Source organism: Macaca nemestrina, chromosome 20 (genome assembly GCF_043159975.1).
Source record: "Macaca nemestrina isolate mMacNem1 chromosome 20, mMacNem.hap1, whole genome shotgun sequence".
Taxonomy (NCBI): domain Eukaryota; kingdom Metazoa; phylum Chordata; class Mammalia; order Primates; family Cercopithecidae; genus Macaca; species Macaca nemestrina.
The window spans coordinates 42,596,977-42,614,213 of NC_092144.1; the positions used below are offsets into that span (position 1 = coordinate 42,596,977).

The following is a 17,237-nucleotide window of genomic DNA, read 5'->3' on the forward strand; positions in this document are numbered from 1 at the left end:
TCCTCTCTGCGTGTCCTCTGGCCCCTCACTCCTGGAGCAGATTCCTGAAGGTATCACAGGCCCACAGAGACTGTGACAGCAGCTTTGCTTCCTGCTAACTGGGAAGGTCAGCTTCTTGCCAGGAAGACCCTGCTCTCATGTCTGAGCCCCTTGGCCCCACCACTGCTCCCTCACCTGCCCCAGCCAGTTCCCATATTCTGGGTCCACACCCATCATCTCCTTCCCAGTACTGAATTCTCCACTAGTTAGAAGTTTTTGGGTTGTGATGAATAGACACGTTCTGGATATAGCTTGAGTCTGTGAGGGAGGTTTATGAAAAGGTTCCAGAGGTGGAGAGACCCAGGCGACTGTAGCTAGGGTGGAAGAGTGTCCAAGCAGAGACAGGAATACCAGGAACCTTTCCAGAAGTGGTGAGAGGGCGGTGGGGGAGAGGACTGGGCCACAGCTGCATTAGGGACCCCAGCAAGGGTCTTGCCAGCACAGCAGCCTCTAGGGGGCACTAGACCATCATGAGACAAACCGGAAATGGGGGGTCAGATAGCCAAGATCTCTGTATGGGCCGGGAGTAGGATAGGGGAGTGAGGCACCTTGGGCACAGAATTGAAGGAAATGCCAAAAAACTCAATAATGAAGATAAATCAGCTTTAATGCAAATTTTTTTGTGTGTGTGCAATGGGGACAGTTGTTTCCAATCAGTCCAAGAGTCCTGGGTACCTTGGCCGTTTCTTGCCATATGGGTTTATGAGGGTTCACAATGGAATGGGCATAGATTGGGGAGCATGGGGATTTAGATAAAGTCTTGTTGTGATTGTAGAGCTTTTATTAGCCTTTCCACTTGGTTCAAAATATGGGAGGATATTTTGATAAGTGTGTCTAGGGGCTCACATTTTCCTTTTGCTTCAGGCTCCAACATGAATCCCATATTAGCCATTGGTCTAGACCCTAGATTCCTTACATGACTTGCATTGAAGCAGGCAGCATCTTCAACAAAACCGCATATTTTGGCCAGGTGTGGTGGCTCATGTCTGTAACCCCAGCACTTTGGGAGGCTGAGGCAAGAGGATCCCTTGAGTCCAGGAATTTGAGGCTGCAGTGAGCCATGGTTGCACCACTGCACTCCAGCCTGGGCAACAGAGCAAGACCTTGTCTCTACAAAAAAAAAATGAAAAAAATTAGCCTGGCATGGTGGTGCCCATCTGTCATCCCACCTAGTTGGGAGGCTGAGGTGGAGAGGATTGCTTGAGCCCAGGAGTTTGAGGGTACAGTGAGCTATGGTTGCAGCTCTGCACTCTAGCCTGGGAGAAAAAGTGAGGCTCTGTTTCTAAAAACACTAAGCAGCAGCAGCAGCAGGCACAATGACAACAACAACAACAACAACAACAAGAAATGAACAAACCGCAGATCCACCCTACCATTGCCCCTGCCTCTGTTGAGCATTTTTGCCATGCGTAAATAAATGCCTGCTCTTCTGCAGTCAGCAGTCTGAGGAAATTCTGAAACCAAATTACACGGAGGCTAGTGCTCTATGCCGTCAATCTGTAATGTATCTTGTTATTTGATTTGTACATCCTTTAAACATTTCCTAAGAAGTCTGCTTTGGAAAAATCACCAAAGGAATTAGAAGAGAGAATAAGAAAACCCAGAAAAACTAAAAAGATTTTTCTTCCCCCCATCTTTTATTAAAATGCAATCAACCTGCACAGTGCGAGTGAGTGAGTGAGTGACTGTCTACGCTTTCACTTAACGGACCATCAGTTTCTCTCAACCTTCTCTCCATAAACGGAGAATATCAAATGAGGGGGCTAGGGGTGTCAGAAAAGGGTTGGGAGCCTCAGCTCATGTTGGTGGGCCCTCTGTGCCATGGAGCCTTTGGGGACCTCTGATTTCACATCCGTCTTGACCCTAAATGGCCTTCTCAACCTTCCCCCTGTCTCTCCTGGTTCCTGCCTCACCAGATTCAACCTCTTGGTGGGCAGCTCCCCAGAGGGCAGCCCCAGCCTAAGAAGCAGGCCTCTTCCCAAGTCCTCAGCCTCACAAGGATAGTGGGTAACACGGTGGGCTCAGGGGGCCCTGGGAGATCTCCAAAGGCCTCTGGCGTGTTCACTAATGTCCCCTCACAGGTCTTGCTCGGCACAGGGGGTTCTTCTTAAGAGACGTGACAGGGCACTTGAACCGCGGCAAATGAAAGAGACGGAGGGGCAGGAACAGGGACACCTTGCGAGGAAGACAGGCCTTAGCCTTGTGCCACCCGTATGAGGTTCCCTAAGCAGCCCTCTCTCTCCCACGTTTTCCCAATCCTCGCTCCCCGACCCTTCTAGCACAGCTGGCTCCAGGAGGGATCAATTCGTGGGCCCGGGAGGAGGCCAGGCGAGCACTGGCCGCCTGGAGCGCTGGGCTGGAGCTCAGAGAGCGCGGCGGGGGGCGCGGGCGGGGCGGGGCTGGTGAGCAGAGCTGTCCAGCACCCCGAGGCGGGGCGTGCGCCCCCGGCCCGCCCCAGCCGCCTCCGCCCGCCCTGTCAGCGCCACTGCGGCTCGGCGGTCGCGTCACGTGTCTGGCGCAGCGCGGCCTCCAGGCTCCGGGAGCGGGCGAGGGGCCGGGCGGGAGGACGGACAGACCCACGGACGCTCCACCGGCGGCACCCGGCCGGGCGGGCTGGGCGCAGCGCGGGGCGGCCCGGGGACGCCGGGCCCGGGCGGGCTGCGCGCCGCGGGGCATGGGCGCGCCGGGGGTCCCCGGGCCCAGGCCGGCCGCGGCGGGGCTCCCGGGGCGCGGGGGCAGCGGCGGGCGGGGGTCTTCCCTGGCGGCCGCCGCTGAGCCCCCGCGGGGCCCGTGACGCCGCGGCCGATGTGGCCCCGCGCGCGCTACGGGCCTGCACCGCCACCGCACAAAGACGCCTCGGGAGCCGCCGCCTGTACCCGGGCCGCAACAGCCGCGCCAGCCGGAGCCCGAGCCCAAACCCGAGCCCGAGCCACAGCCAGAGCCAGAGCAGGAGCCGCAGCCGGAGCCGGATCCGGATCCGCACCCGGAGCCGGGGGGCAGGAGGCGGCGCCCGCGGGCGGCCGGGCCCGGTATGGAGAAGCGCGCGGCCGCGGGGCTGGAGGGCGCGCCGGGCGCCCGGGCGCAGCTGGCCGTCGTCTGTTTGGGTGAGTGGGCCGCGCGGGCCGGATGGGTCCGGGTCCCCCGCGTGGCAGCTCCGCCCCGCGCCCTGACCGACCCCCTCTCCAGCCGCGGCATCCCGGGGCTCCGCACCGCGGTGGCTCCCGCGCGGAGGCCCAGAGAGCGGCCAGCACCGCTTGCCCGCCTGGCCCCGGGCCTGGGAGGGCGACTCTGGTGGCGCAGCCCCGGCTCGCGCCCCGCTCGGAGTAGTGCCCGGAGCCCGGGCTGAGCGCTGGCAGGCGGCCCTTCGTGCAGGCGGCAGCCTTTACCCGGCCCGCCCGCGCTGAGCCTGGAGTCGAGGGGGCCCCTGGGAGCTGGGGACAAAGGCCAGGCCGGCTGTCCCCTGAAGAAGAAGCTGTTTCCGGCCTGGAGTTGGGGTGGGGGCGGGTGTGAGCCGCAGATGGGGACTCGGGGTGCGGGGCAGGGCTGGAGGAGGATGCCAGTGTGGAGGCGGCTTCCAGGGGATTCCTGTTTTCCCTTTGTGTCTTTCAGCCCCTGGGCAGGCCTGTTCAGTTTAGGAGGGTGCTTGGGTTGGGCCAGGGACCGGTCCAGGCCAGGCATGGGGTGGGAGGGGCTCCCGCCCTGTCCGGGAGTTTTTCTGTCCAGCTTTCCAGCGCCCTGTGTGGGCGAGAGGAGAAGGAGTTAAATCCCCAACCCACATGGCTCCTTTATTTACTGTGATGAAGGAGGGAGGCCATTATAAGAACTGGGGGTTATTAGGGGACACCCTATGATGTCACCAGTGAGGGCTCTGTAACCTGACAGGTTTGCCGAAGCCACTGAAATGACAAAGTAATCACCCCCAGGCCTCAGGGAGCTCTGAGGCTCGGGCAGGCCCGTGCCCCAGCTGTGTGAGCCCGGCTCAATGGGAATGTGCCACTGGGGAGCATGGAGGGTGTAACCTCAGCGCGCCCACCCCAACCTGGGTGCAGGGTCGTGTGTGTTGGGCTCTGAGCTGCTGGGTGCTGGCATCCATGGTGAGCAGGACAGGGGGACAGGCGCTCCATGCTCGGGAGCTTTGGCCTGGCTCTGACCAGGGGGCCTGGGTGTCCTGCGTGGGGGCAGCGGTTCCTGCTTCCTGGCCAGGCGGGATCTGACCCGCATCCTGAACCCTGGGAAGCTGGGCTTGCCCCTCGGCTCTGGGCCCGTAACCCCCCCGGCCAGAGCAGAAGGTGAAAGTAAGGGCCAAACCCCATAGAGGTGGGCGCTTGAGGGGTGGCTGGGGAGTTTTGCTTTCCTTCTGAAGGTCAGCGTGGCACGGGGGGGGAAGAGGATGGTTCCATCACTAGCTGCATGCCCTGTAAATGGCGATAAGCAGAACTGTCTTCCCTCCTGCCCCTGCTGCTGCTTTCCCCTTGGAGGGGGAAGCCAGTCAAAGTAGTAGGAGCAGGCCAGGTGCGGTGGCAGGTGCCTGTAATCCCAGCACTTTGGGAGACCAAGGCAGGAGAATCGCTTGAGGCCAGGAGTTTGAGACCAGCCTGAGCAACACAGTGATACCTCATCTTTACAAAAATAAAAAATAAAAAAATAACCAAGCATAGTGGTGCACACCTGTAGTTCCAGCTACTTGGGAGGCTCAGGTGGGAGGATTGCTTGAGCCCAGGAATTTGAAGCTGCAGTGAGCTATGCACTCCAGCCTGGAAAACAGAGCAGGGAAGGCAGGGAGTTGGGGTTGAGGTGGATAGGGGCCCTCTTGATGGGTGGTCTTGGGCTACGCTCTGGGCCTTGCCCTATAAGAGGAAGGGGACCAGTGGGCCAGCCTTGGGTTTACCTGTGGTGTCCCTCATGGGCTGCTGCTGGTCCCCAGCAGGAACCTGAGACCCCTGACCCTTTCTTTGTGTCTCCCACAGTGAACATCTTTCTCACCGGGAGGCTCAGCAGTGCGGTTCCTGCCTTAGGTAAGTAAGCACTTTGTCTCCTTCCTCCATTCCTCCGGGCCCTTTTGGGTGAGTGGGCCCTGAGGACAGGCCTTCAGGGTCCTGGCTCCACCCCGAGTTCCTGTGTGCATCTTTTCTACATCACAAAGGAGCTGTTTGGCTTTGGGCAGGCTTCAACTTCTCTGAGCCTCAGTTTCCTCATCTGTAAAGTGGGTGAAATAATAAGGTCTACTGAAAACCTGGCTCCTAGTATTCCGTGAGCCAGTGAGGCAAGCTCTTAGTGCAGTGCCTGGCACATGGTGACTTTACACCACTGGCAAGCTGCCGAGGGTCCCGTGGAATTGACATCTTGTGCTTCATGCAGGCTGTGGGCTTCCTAGGATTTAATTTATAGGGGTATGACTGAGGGATGACACAGAGAGGCCCATGCCATGGAAAGAACACTTTATTAATTTTCTTGAGAGGAGGGGACATGCCATGCCATGCAGGGCCACCTGGGAATTACTAGGTTTGGACAAGCAGGAGCAAGGGTGGAAGAAAGGTGTAAGTTAGAGCTGGCATCACAGCTTCATGGGAAAGACGCGGCAGCCAGGTGCTGTGGCTCACGCCTGTAATCCCAGCACTTTGGGAGGCGGGCGGAGGTGGGCGGATTGAGTGAGTTTAGGAGTTCGAGACCAGCCTGGCTATCATGGCGAAACTCCACCTCTACTGAAAGGTAGCTATAATCCCATCTACTCGGGAGGCTGAAGCAGGAGAATCGCTTGAACCTGGGAGGCAGAGGTTGCAGTAAACTAGCTGAGATTGCACCACTGTACTCCAGCCTGGGCAATAGAGCAAGACTCTGTCTCTAAGAAAAAGAAAAGGCAGGGCAGAGTAAACAGTTTAGGATTGGCTGGATTGAGTCATTCTGCTGGGCTTGGGCAGGGGAAGGGGGAATGAGGCTGTCACAGCTTACGAATGTGAGTCCCAGGGCACCCTCCTGCTGGTGGGTGTGTCACCCCAAATGCACAACCAGGGTGCCCGCTGGTTGCCTGGTAGCTGGTCTGGGGGTGCTTCAGGGCAGGGAAGATATTGGCTTGGTGTGGGAGGTTAGGTAAGAAGGTGGGTAGAGGGCGTGGCCTTGCATCAGCTGCACGTGAAAAGTGAGTTTCAGGCAGCTGACTTTCGAGAGAGAGGTAAACATTTTGGCCAAAAGTACATACAGAATCCGGGAGGACACAGTGAGCACGCTGCCCCCGCCTCTACCTGTTGGCATGGGTCTGTCCAGCCGCTGGCTGTCTTTAAGCTCCAGACTAGCCCCAAGCACAACAAAGGCCATCAAGAGCTAGAGGGGCGGCCAAGCCCATCCATCCTTCACTACTGGAGGTAAGGGGCTGCTGGTTGGCAAGTGGATAAGCCCAGGCCCCCCAGGGCCCTGAGTGCCACCTGAAGAGTCTGAGGGGGGCCTGAGGGAGCCTATTCTATCACTGACAAGTCCCCATAGACCTCTGCATCTCTTGCTAATTCCGCCTATATACTGCCATTTCCAACAACCCTTAAAAAGGTATTAAAGTAAGCATAAGTATTTCCATAAAAATGTTAAGTCTGGTTGGGTGTGGTGGCTCACACCTGTAACCCCAGCACTTTGAGAGGCTAAGGCAAGAGAATGCTTGAGCCCTGGAGTTTGAGACCAGCCTGAGCAACATAGTGAGACTCCATCTCTCAAAAAAAATCTGAAAATTAGCTGGGCACGTTGGCATGTGCCTGTAGTCTTAGCTACTCGGGAGACTGAGGCAGGATGATTGCTTGAGCCCAGGAGTTTGAGATTGTAGTGGGCTATGACGGCTCCACTGTACTCCAGCCCGGGTGACAGAGCGAGACCCCGTCTGTAAAACAAAAAGCAAAACCTGAGGTCAAGGTGCAGCCGGGGAGAACAAGGGGGGCCTCTGACTTGTTCGTTGCCTGCTGTTCTGCTCGGTGGGGCAGGAGGGTTTCTAGTTCTGTGCAGGACCCGGCTTGCTGGAGAAAGGACCTGGAGCTGTCAGGCAGCGGGACCCCTGCTGCTGGCTGTGGTTGAGGGGAAGGCCCAGGGTGCACAGAAGCTGTGCTCACTGGCTCCTCTGGCAGGCTCGGGCCTCTTTCCCTCTCTCTCTGCCCTGAGCTGTGCTCTCGGGAGCCCAGCCTCCTCTGCTGCTTCGGGCTGGCCGAGGGCCAGGCCTCGCTCAGTGCTGACCTAGCCCCAGCCCTGTCTGCTGTCCTGGTCCCCACAACTGATGGTGGCCCAGTCTCCCATCCCAATTTCCAGGAAAAGGCTTACTGGCCCGGCCTGGGTCAGATGTCTGTGGCCATGGTAGAAAGTCAGGGGAAGGGGGAATGAGGCTGTCACAGCTTACGAATGTGAGTCCCAGGGCACCCTCCTGCTGGTGGGTGTGTCACCCCAAATGCACATATACCCCACGTTTAGAAAAGTGCTTCCCTGAGGACTAGGGCCACTCATGGAGCTTGGGCGAAGAGGACACTGTCCAGGTCCTTAGCTGTCAAGACCTCAGGTCCCAACAGGGTCCTTGTTGCAGCCCCTGGTGCCCTCTGTGATGGGAGCTGCACAGCCAGTGCGCAAGGCCATGGGTGGTGGTCTGGGATCCTCGCTGTCCTAGAGTCCACTTCTGACACCTCCGGCGTTACTGACCAGCTGCAGGTGGCCCAAGGTACCCCCCTCCCAGCAGGCTCCATGACCCTGCATTTCCACGGCTTTCCCTGGGATTCCTGCTGCGTGGGACCCTGGATTGGGAACCCTTCCCCCAGCCCCTTCTCCACCCTCACTAGGCTCCAGAGGGGTCTGGCAGGGCTGTCTGGGGACCTCACAGGTTTTTTACCCCCCAGCAAACCCCATCCTAAGCGTAGGTATGTGGGGCCCTGACTGGTCAGAGCACCTCCTGCATCCCCCCGGCCTCTGGGCTCAGCCCTGAAGCTACTGTGGCCCCAACGGGGAGACCCTGGGCATGGGCTTCATGCAATTTGCAGGCAGCTGGCAGCTTCCCTGGCACATCTGGGGTGGGACTCCCAGCTCCCCGTCGTCGGGTTACACCAGGCAGGTTGGCGGGGGTATTGATCAGCTTTGGAAATTGGATCTGCAAATTGTACTTCCTCAGGCCTTGCAGTGTCCTCTCAGGAATATTTGATGACTCTTTGGACCAGGAAAGGACACTGGCCTAAAAGTGCCCGGTCATTCCTTCCCTACCTGTGTGGGCCACCATGGCTCCCAGGGCCCAGGCCATCTTCTGCCTGAGAGAAGGCAGGTCACCTCCAGCTGAAGCTCAGACAGACCTCTCGACTGCCCCCAACACCCCCAAATCCCTCCCTCTTCCCCATTATCCCGCAAATCATGCAGTCCTCCCATCTGCCCTCACTGCCTGCCCACTGCTACACAGCCCATCATGAACCTCACCTCCATGGGGCATTCCTGGAGACGCCCTCCTCACTGGCAGCCCCTGACCCCAGTCTCCCACCACATGCACATCTGCCCCAGGTCAAGCAGGGTCCTTGCCTAGGCTGGGCACGGTGGGGCACACCTGTAGTGTGAGCACTTTGGGAGGCTGAGGTGGGAGGATCACTTGAGCCTGGAAGTTGAGGCTGCAGTAAGCTGTGATCGCACCACTGCACTGCAGCCTGGGAGACAGAGCTAGACCCTGTCTCAGAAAAAAAAAAAAAAAAAAAAGAGTCCCTGCCTAGAACTCGCAGCTTCCTGCACAGAGCCCAGCCTCCCTCTGGCCCCGCATCCCCTCTGCATGAGGCTGGGCTGCTGCTGCACCCACCGTGGTCTCTGCCAACCCACTTTGGAGAAGAGCACACAGTTTAACCAAGTTGCCCTGATGTGGAAATTTCCGGGGAGCCCCCAGGAGTGAGGCTGGTTGGAGGCACCCATTGCCAGGGCTTTGCTGAGAGGCAGAGCGGCTGGCAGTTGTCCCTTCCTCTGCTCCTGATGTGGCTGGTGGCCTCCCAACCCCTGATGAAGGGGCCAGACATAGGTCTACAAGGGAGAAGCGTTCTGGCCTCGGTGAGTGGGAAGAGACAAAGGTGGCAGGTGATACCTGGCTTTTCCTAGAAAGTGTGGGTGAGACACCTGGCCCCCAAGGGCCCCGAGGAGAGGGACAGGTCTATGTCTATCCCCTAGGGAAGGCCTCCAGGGCTGGGTAGGAATGGACAGTGCCTTGTCCTGCCCCTATGGAGGACAGGGCACCTCATAGGTTTTTACCCCTCGGCAAAAAGGTGAACGTGGGAGGTTCCCAGCTGTGCTGACTCAGAGGCTGACACTTTGGCTTAGCATGTGCTTTAGAGATGCAATGTGGGGGACGTTACCACCCCAGCCTCACTGGGCCTTCCCTTTTGTGGAACCTCCTTTTCGGACCCCTCCAGCAGGAAAGATCTCTTCTTTTGGATTTCCTCCTCCTTTTTTTTTTTTTGGAGAAAAAGTCTTGCTCTGTCACCCAGGCTGGAGTGCAGTGGTATGATCATGGTTCACCGCAATCTCCACCTCCTGGGTTCAAGCGATTCTCCTGCCTCAGCCTCCCGAGTAGCTGTGGATCACAGACGCCCACTACCACGCCTGGCTGATTTTTGTACTTTTAGTAGAGACGGGGTTTTCCCATGTTGGTCAGGCTGATCTCAAACTCCTGACCTCAAATGATCCCCCGGCCTCGGCCTCCGAAAGTGCTGAGACGACAGGCATGAGCCACTGCACCTGGCCTCTTTTGGATTTCTTAACCCTACACCTCCCAAGGAATCCCAGTTCAGACCTCAGGGCTCTGTGAGGTCCTCACGGCTAGCGGCCTCACCCGGCAGAGGGAACCAGGCTGGGGCTGGGGCCACTTTGCATGTTTGGGTGGCTGCACCCCGAGACCCCTCTCTGATAGTTTATCTCCTGCCCTCTCGGGCTGGGAGCAGGGTGTACAGCGCCCTATTTCTGGGGCAGGATCGGAGGCTGGTTGTGGGGGCTGCCTCCCAGGGCCATGTGTGAGTTCTAAGTGGAGAGGCGCTGACTTGCACCTCACTGACCTGGGACTGTCAAGGGTCTGATGGTGACGCAGTGGTGGCCGGCCTTGCTTTAGGACCAAAAGTTCTGTTCTTATCCTTGATGTTCTCACGAGCTGTTCATGGGGGTTACCAGCTCCCTAGTAGTCACAGTCCCGGATCACCTGGGCCTTCATGGTCCCAGTAGCCCCCTGGGGGAAGGGGCTTCAGCTCTCAGCTCATGGCTGCAGCTGCCCAGCAGGTCCTCAGATGGACCCGTCCACTCAGGGACCCACATCTGTGGAGCACCTGCCGTGCGTCAGGCACTGCGCAGACTCCCGGAACACGGCACGGCCCTGCCTGCCTGTGCGATGTTCATCCGGTCAGTCCCAACAACAAAAGGGAAATGCTCTGTGGCCGAGGCTGGGGGGAGGGGTGGAGGGCTGGAGCTCTGCGGGAGGCAGCCTGGAGGGCTTCCCTGGGAAGGGACCATGGAGCTGGGGGTGGAAGCTGAGGAGTCCGTGAATGGCATAAGAAGGTGGGGATAGCACCCACTAGGGACCACCAGGGCCTCCAGAGCAAGGTTCCCTCCAATGTGAGAGATCGGAGAGGTCCGGGGGGCTAGGGGTGATGGGAGGGATAAGGCAGAGTGTGGGGCAGGGAGGGGCTGGGGCTCCTTCAGTGAATTGTGGTTTTGTGCTAAGAGCATGGGAGGCAGCCAGGGGGCTCTCCTCCCTGTCCTACAGCTGGGTCCCAGAGAGTCTTGCTGAGAACCAGTGAGAACTCGGCTTGCAAGGTCACAGTGCCAGGGGCCAGCCATGGGAAAGTGAAGAGAGAGTGTCACTGGGCTCGGGAAAAGCGTCATCCCTTGCTTCTCCGAGCCTCAGTTTCTCCATCTGTAAAATGGGCCCTGCCTTCATCTCAGGCTGTTGTGAGAATCAGATGGACCAGTGCAGGGAAGGGTCAGGGGCTGTGGGGTTGGGGGTGTGGTCAAGTGCAGGGACCAGCCGCCCGGTCCTGGGAGGGCCAGGGCACAGCGGGGCAGGGCAGGCTCACCATGCTGCCCTGGATGGTTTAGAAGCAGACAGCATGGAGAATGGATGGATTAAAGCGAGGCCCGTGGGGCTGGGCATGGAGGGCTCCTCCTTTGAGCTGGCGGGCGTGATGCTCTTTGCTCAACCTGAGCGGTATACAGTTGGCACTCCACGAATGCATGTTGGCTCAGTGCTGCAGTGAGAAGCTGAGGCCCCCAGAGGACTACAGTGATTCCTGACTCTGCCCTCTCTAGCTGTGTGGCCCCGGGCAAGTCACTGACCCTCTGTGAGCCTGTTTCCTCACCTGGTTCCGAAATCTACCTTTGGTGGCTTCTCACTTGTACTCAGGATAAAACCCAAATTCTGCACAGGGTGTGATCAGACCCAGGTGGTGTTTCCAGCCACAGCTGGACTTTGCCACCTCTCTGTTGTAGGACCTTCATTCTACCCAGTGGATCTGTGTAAAGTCCATCTGCTCCCACCCCCAGCCTGTGAGTTCCATAGAGCAGGCCTTATTCCCACCTTACTCAGCGTGCCTACCATGCATGCTTGGCACATAGTAGGTGCTCAGTAAATACATGTTGAGTGAGCAAAGCCCCAGGGAGGGCAGGCAGGGGGCTGTCGCAGGATGGGCTATGCCGGCCGGGCAGGCCTAGGGCTGTGGAATTCTCCACTGAGCCGAGGCCACGAGGCTACACCTTGGAGGTGCCGGCTGCCAGGAGGGGTTGTTGGTGGGTTTCCTCCCAGCTCTGCCAGAGGTGCGGGGGACAGGACCTACGCTCTAGCCCACTGCCTAGGGTTGGGGGCTATAGCTGCCCCAAGTCTAGGGGGCCCTACTTGGCCTCCCGTACACACCACCTCCATGAAGTGACAAGTCGTGGCCTTGCCCTTGGCCATGGCCACCCTTGGCTGGGCTAGATCCCACCATTGGGGAGGGCTGGGCTGAAGCTCCTAACCCCACTGCAACCTGCTTCCCAACCAAAGATGGGCCGGCCTTTCTCGGCCTCCTCTCCCGACAGCAGCCTGCAGCGGGAAGCTGGAGCAGCATACGGAGCGGCGTGGGGTCATCTACAGCCCGGCCTGGCCCCTCAACTACCCGCCAGGCACCAACTGCAGCTGGTACATCCAGGGCGACCGTGGCGACATGATTACCATCAGGTAGGGGCGCCCGGGGGTGTCGGAAGGAATCGATGTGGACCCACATGCGTGAGGTGAGTGAGAATGTGTGTGTGTGACAGCAGGTGTGGAGGGCACACGCCTGAGGGTGTACGTGTGTGTGAGCAGGTGTGGGATCATGTGCATGTGTGTGAGCATATGTGTGAGGTGTGTGTGAGCGCCCATGTGTGAGCAGGTGTGAACAGGTGTGTGGGTGTTTGCATGTGTGTGAGCATTTATGAGTAGGTGTGTGTGCATGTAGATGTGTGCCTGTGTGAGACAGGCGTGTGTAGGTATTTGAGGTGTGTGGCATGTGCATGCATGTGAGCACAGGTAAGTAGGTGTGTGTGCATATGTGAGTGCGTGTCTGTGCATGTATGTGAACACACGTGTGCTTGTGTACGTATACAAGCCCATGTCGGGGGAGACATAAAGGACACGTGAGAGAGTTCACGTGTGAGCACATGTATGCACACGAGCCATGCCTGCACAGGTGCAGAGAGCGTGTATGTGTGCATGCATGTAAGATAACGGGTATAACCATGCGTGAGCCATAAGCATGCATGTGTACATGTGAATGCATGCACACAAATGTGTCCAGTGCCCTGGGTCTCCAAGGGCCTCTATGGCGAGGTGCCCAAGCTGGACCTTTTCCTGGTTTGAGCCTCGTTCATGGGGTATGGGGGGTCTCAGTCACTCAGCCCTGCCAGGAAGGCAGGGCCAGCACACATGCCACTGGGAACACAGCCTGGGACTGGTGGGCATGGTCTGATGTCTCTGAGGTGGCAGAGGTGTCCTCTCTGTCCTGCAGGGGTGGCTGGGGGCCAGGCTGGCACTGAGCCCAGAGCATGGTTTCCACAGGGGGCCTTGGGGAGGGGAGTGAATCAGGCAAAGCCCGGGTGCTCGAGCTGCAGGGACATGCAGAGGGAAAGGGGGCCAGGCAGCGAGCGGTGGTCCTGGCCAGGAGTGGTCATGGGGACATTTGGCTGGGGAGTCACTATAGGCTCCATCTGCCATAGTTTTCCTAAATGCCAGAGCTCAAAAGGTGCAACCCCCGACTTACTCCATAGCTGCAATGCATGAGGATGTGATGGGCATGGGCAGGGTCTGTCCTAGTCTCTGTGCCTCAGTTTCCCCAAGGGCCAGGTGGTTCAAGGCCAGTGTATCTCTGGAGATGACAAGCTGTCAACCTGCTGCAGCCTCGGCCAGCCCCTGGGCACAGTCTCACCCTCACTGCCCATGCCTGGGACTTTGTGCTGGGCCCATCCTAGTGGTCCCGAGGTGGAGGGGTCTGGACCCTTGGGCCTCTGCCCTTTTGGGGAGGGTGTTGGGGTCGGGGGCCCTTGACTTCCTGCTGCACTTCGGCTTCAGGCCGTGTGCACTGATGGAGGGAAGGGTAGCTGCAGCAGAGCTGGAAATGACCTGTATGGACATCGCAATTCTTCATGGAGCCTCCCGTGCACACCTGGATGGGGACAGTGTGGGGACAGAGTGGCTGGGAGTGGAGGAACCAGGCAATCTGGAACACGAGGAGTGGGGGCGGCCGGCTGGGACGGGGCTGGCTGTCCTGGCCGTGGCTCCAGCCTGACCACTCTCTGCTAGTCCTCGGCCATGGAGGTCCTGCCTACGGCCTCATGTCTGGGTCCTCTCCGCCTCCCCGCAGCTTCCGCAACTTTGACGTGGAGGAGTCCCACCAGTGCTCCCTGGACTGGCTCCTGCTGGGCCCAGCGGCCCCGCCCCGCCAGGAGGCCTTCCGCCTCTGTGGCTCTGCCATCCCGCCTGCCTTCATCTCTGCCCGAGACCACGTCTGGATTTTCTTCCACTCAGACGCCTCCAGCTCCGGCCAGGCCCAGGGCTTCCGTCTGTCTTACATCCGAGGTGATAGCGGTCGCAGGGCAGGCAGGACACCACAGAGCACACCGTGCATGCCAAAAGGCTCCTGGCCCACAGGGGCAGCACCCTCCACAGGGCTCCGGCTCCCTGCAGGATGTCCCCTGACCACCCTGTCAATCTCAGGACAGTGGCAGGACTGGGCATGTGGATGCCTCAGACCTCTCAAGGTCACTGGCCCCACTTCCCGGTCTTGGCTAGTTGTGGGAACTCACCCCTAACCCCAGACTCAGGTCAGGGACTGAGCCCACCCTGGTGTTGGAGGGGTCTCTGCTTCCACGGTGATGGGGAACCACCTGCCCACTTTTGGCCCCAGGCCCCCTGGCCAAAGGGAGGCTCTTCTGTCTCCTGACTGTCCCCTGTTACCTCTCCACCCCACAGGGAAGCTGGGCCAGGCGTCCTGCCAGGCAGATGAGTTCCGCTGTGACAATGGCAAATGCCTGCCCGGCCCGTGGCAGTGCAACGCAGTGGATGAGTGTGGAGACGGCTCTGATGAGGGCAACTGCTCGGCGCCCGCCTCGGAGCCTCCAGGCAGCCTGTGTCCCGGGGGGACCTTTCCGTGCAGCGGGGCGCGCTCCACGCGCTGCCTGCCTGTGGAGCGGCGCTGTGACGGCTTGCAGGACTGCGGCGATGGCTCGGATGAGGCGGGCTGCCCCGACCTGGCGTGCGGCAGGCGGCTGGGCAGCTTCTACGGCTCCTTTGCCTCCCCAGACCTGTTCGGCGCGGCCCGTGGGCCCTCGGACCTTCACTGCACGTGGCTGGTGGACACGCAGGATTCGCGGCGGGTGCTGCTGCAGCTGGAACTGCGGCTGGGCTACGACGACTACGTGCAGGTATACGAGGGCCTGGGTGAGCGCGGGGACCGCCTGCTGCAGACGCTGTCCTACCGCAGCAACCACCGGCCCGTGAGCCTGGAGGCCGCCCAGGGCCGCCTCACCGTGGCGTACCATGCGCGCGCCCGCAGCGCCGGCCACGGCTTCAACGCCACCTATCAGGTGAAGGGCTATTGCCTTCCCTGGGAGCAGCCGTGCGGGAGCAGCAGTGACAGTGATGGGGGCAGCGCGGGCGACCAGGGCTGCTTCTCGGAACCACAGCGCTGCGACGGCTGGTGGCATTGCGCCAGCGGCCGAGACGAGCAGGGTTGCCCTGCCTGCCCGCCCGATCAGTACCCCTGCGAGGGTGGCAGTGGTCTGTGCTACACGCCTGCCGACCGCTGCAACAACCAGAAAAGCTGCCCCGACGGCGCAGACGAGAAGAACTGCTTCTCCTGCCAGCCCGGCACCTTCCACTGCGGTACCAACCTGTGCATCTTCGAGACGTGGCGCTGTGACGGCCAGGAAGACTGCCAGGACGGCAGCGATGAGCACGGGTGCCTGGCCGCCGTGCCCCGCAAGGTCATCACCGCGGCGCTCATCGGCAGCCTGGTGTGCGGCCTGCTGCTGGTCATCGCGCTGGGCTGCGCCTTCAAGCTCTACTCACTGCGCACGCAGGAGTACAGGTGGGCGCTGTGCCCACAGCCAGGGGACCGGGCTTCTTCATCGCCCAGGCTTGCTGTCCCCGTGGCTGTGGGTTTGCAGATGGGGGCCTGGACCAGCTAAGTGGAGGCTGCCCTGTGCACACTGGGGTCCCTACATTTTGGGATGTCTGGGTGGAGGGTGGACCCGGAATCCTGTTGCTGCTGCAGGTCCCGGGCAGCCCAGCCATGTCGCCCTCTGCCCACCGCTTCCAGGGCCTTCGAGACCCAGATGACGCGCCTGGAGGCTGAGTTCGTGCGGCGGGAGGCACCTCCATCCTATGGTCAGCTCATCGCGCAGGGCCTCATTCCACCCGTGGAAGACTTTCCTGTCTACAGTGCCTCCCAGGTGAGCCCCTGGAGGGCGCGAGGCCCCTCTGGGGCCAGGTGGGACAGTGTGTGGAGGAGGCTGGTCCAGCGGTCACAGGAGTGGGAGGCAAGGCCTGGGCAGGGTGACCTGGGGGCCCATGGCCAGGTGGGAGGATGGACAAGGTGGTCTCTTGGGTCTCAGGTCCCTTGGGGGTGTGCTGACTCCTGCCCCTGAGCAGCCTGGCCGCCCCCTCAGCCGCATCCCCCTGCCCCACCCCGCCCCACCCCGCCCCACCCCACAGGCCTCTGTGCTGCAGAATCTTCGCACAGCCATGCGGAGACAGATGCGTCGGCACGCTTCCCGCAGGGGGCCCTCCCGCCGCCGCCTCGGCCGCCTCTGGAACCGGCTCTTTCACCGGCCGCGGGTGCCCCGAGGCCAGATCCCACTGCTGACCGCAGCACGCCCCTCACAGACCGTGCTGGGTGATGGGTTCCTCCAGCCTGCTCCAGGGGCTGCCCCCGACCCCCCAGCACCGCTCACGGACACAGGCAGCCCCAGGGTGGCCGGAGATGGGCCCCCCAGTGCCTCCAGCCATGCACCGGAGGTGGGACCTTCAGGGCCACCCTTGCCATCAGGCCTGCGAGACCCAGAGTGCAGGCCTGTGGACAAGGACAGAAAGGTCTGTAGGGAGCCACTGGCAGACGGTCCAGCTCCTGCGGATGCACCTCGGGAGCCCTGCTCAGCCCAGGACCCGCACCCCCAGGCCTCCACTGCCAGCAGCACCCTGGGCCCCCACTCGCCAGAGCCACTGGGGGTCTGCAGGAGCCCCCCGCCCCCTTGCTCCCCAATGCTGGAGGCCAGCGATGACGAGGCCCTGTTGGTCTGTTGACCGCCGGGTTCGCTGGTGACCGCCACAGCCCCGCTTTGTAACCAGGGAATACACAGTCATTTCTACCCTGCCTCTGCGTCCTTTCTTATGGAGAGGCCCTCCGGGGACCCCAGCGGAGGGGCTGGGCCCTCAGCCAGCTGGCTGCACTGGTGGGCATGGTGGGCGGGAGCTCTGGGACTGAAGGGCGGAGCGGTGAGCCCATCTGTAGGATCCCAGCGTACACAAGCACCCTGGGGTCTCACTTCTCTCCCCCCACTTCATTCTGGGAACCCATTTCCAAAGAAGCAGAGGACCAGAGCTTTTTTGCTTCATCTGCCCTGCAGTGGCACCAGCCGCCCACAGAGCTGGGAGCTGTCATGAGGATGGGGCTGGGCCACGGGGACGCTGGGTCTCATCCGTGGTGACTGTTCTGCCCATGCCTCACCCT

The 17,237-nt window shown here is 60.5% G+C and overlaps 1 protein-coding gene across 3 annotated transcripts; it reads left to right on the plus strand.

Moving 5' to 3' along the window:
- Window positions 1–2,607: 2,607 nt before the first annotated feature.
- LOC105495587 (LDL receptor related protein 3) lies at window positions 2,608–16,875 on the plus strand. 3 transcript variants are annotated; one of them, XM_011765317.3, is made up of 7 exons: window positions 2,608–3,143; window positions 5,007–5,054; window positions 12,073–12,211; window positions 13,872–14,086; window positions 14,480–15,596; window positions 15,828–15,960; window positions 16,223–16,875. In XM_011765317.3, the coding sequence occupies exons 1-7, from the start codon at window positions 3,071–3,073 to the stop codon at window positions 16,808–16,810; spliced, it is 2,313 nt and encodes a 770-aa protein (XP_011763619.1). In that variant the 5' UTR covers window positions 2,608–3,070; the 3' UTR covers window positions 16,811–16,875. The 3 variants fall into 3 exon arrangements, with proteins under 3 accessions (XP_011763619.1, XP_070942089.1, XP_070942088.1); XM_071085988.1 differs by having other exon boundaries at window positions 2,761–3,143; window positions 12,076–12,211; window positions 15,783–15,960; XM_071085987.1 differs by having other exon boundaries at window positions 2,762–3,143; window positions 15,783–15,960.
- Window positions 16,876–17,237: the final 362 nt, after the last annotated feature.

Bases quoted from the DNA above. Each gene is read 5' to 3' on its own strand.
- LOC105495587 (XM_071085987.1), top strand. From the start codon at position 3,071: ATGGAGAAGCGCGCGGCCGCGGGGCTGGAGGGCGCGCCGGGCGCCCGG. The intron at 5,055-12,072 runs GTAAGTAAGCAC...CTCTCCCGACAG, and splicing joins CAGTGCGGTTCCTGCCTTAG to CAGCCTGCAGCGGGAAGCTG. The intron at 12,212-13,871 runs GTAGGGGCGCCC...GCCTCCCCGCAG, and splicing joins GGCGACATGATTACCATCAG to CTTCCGCAACTTTGACGTGG.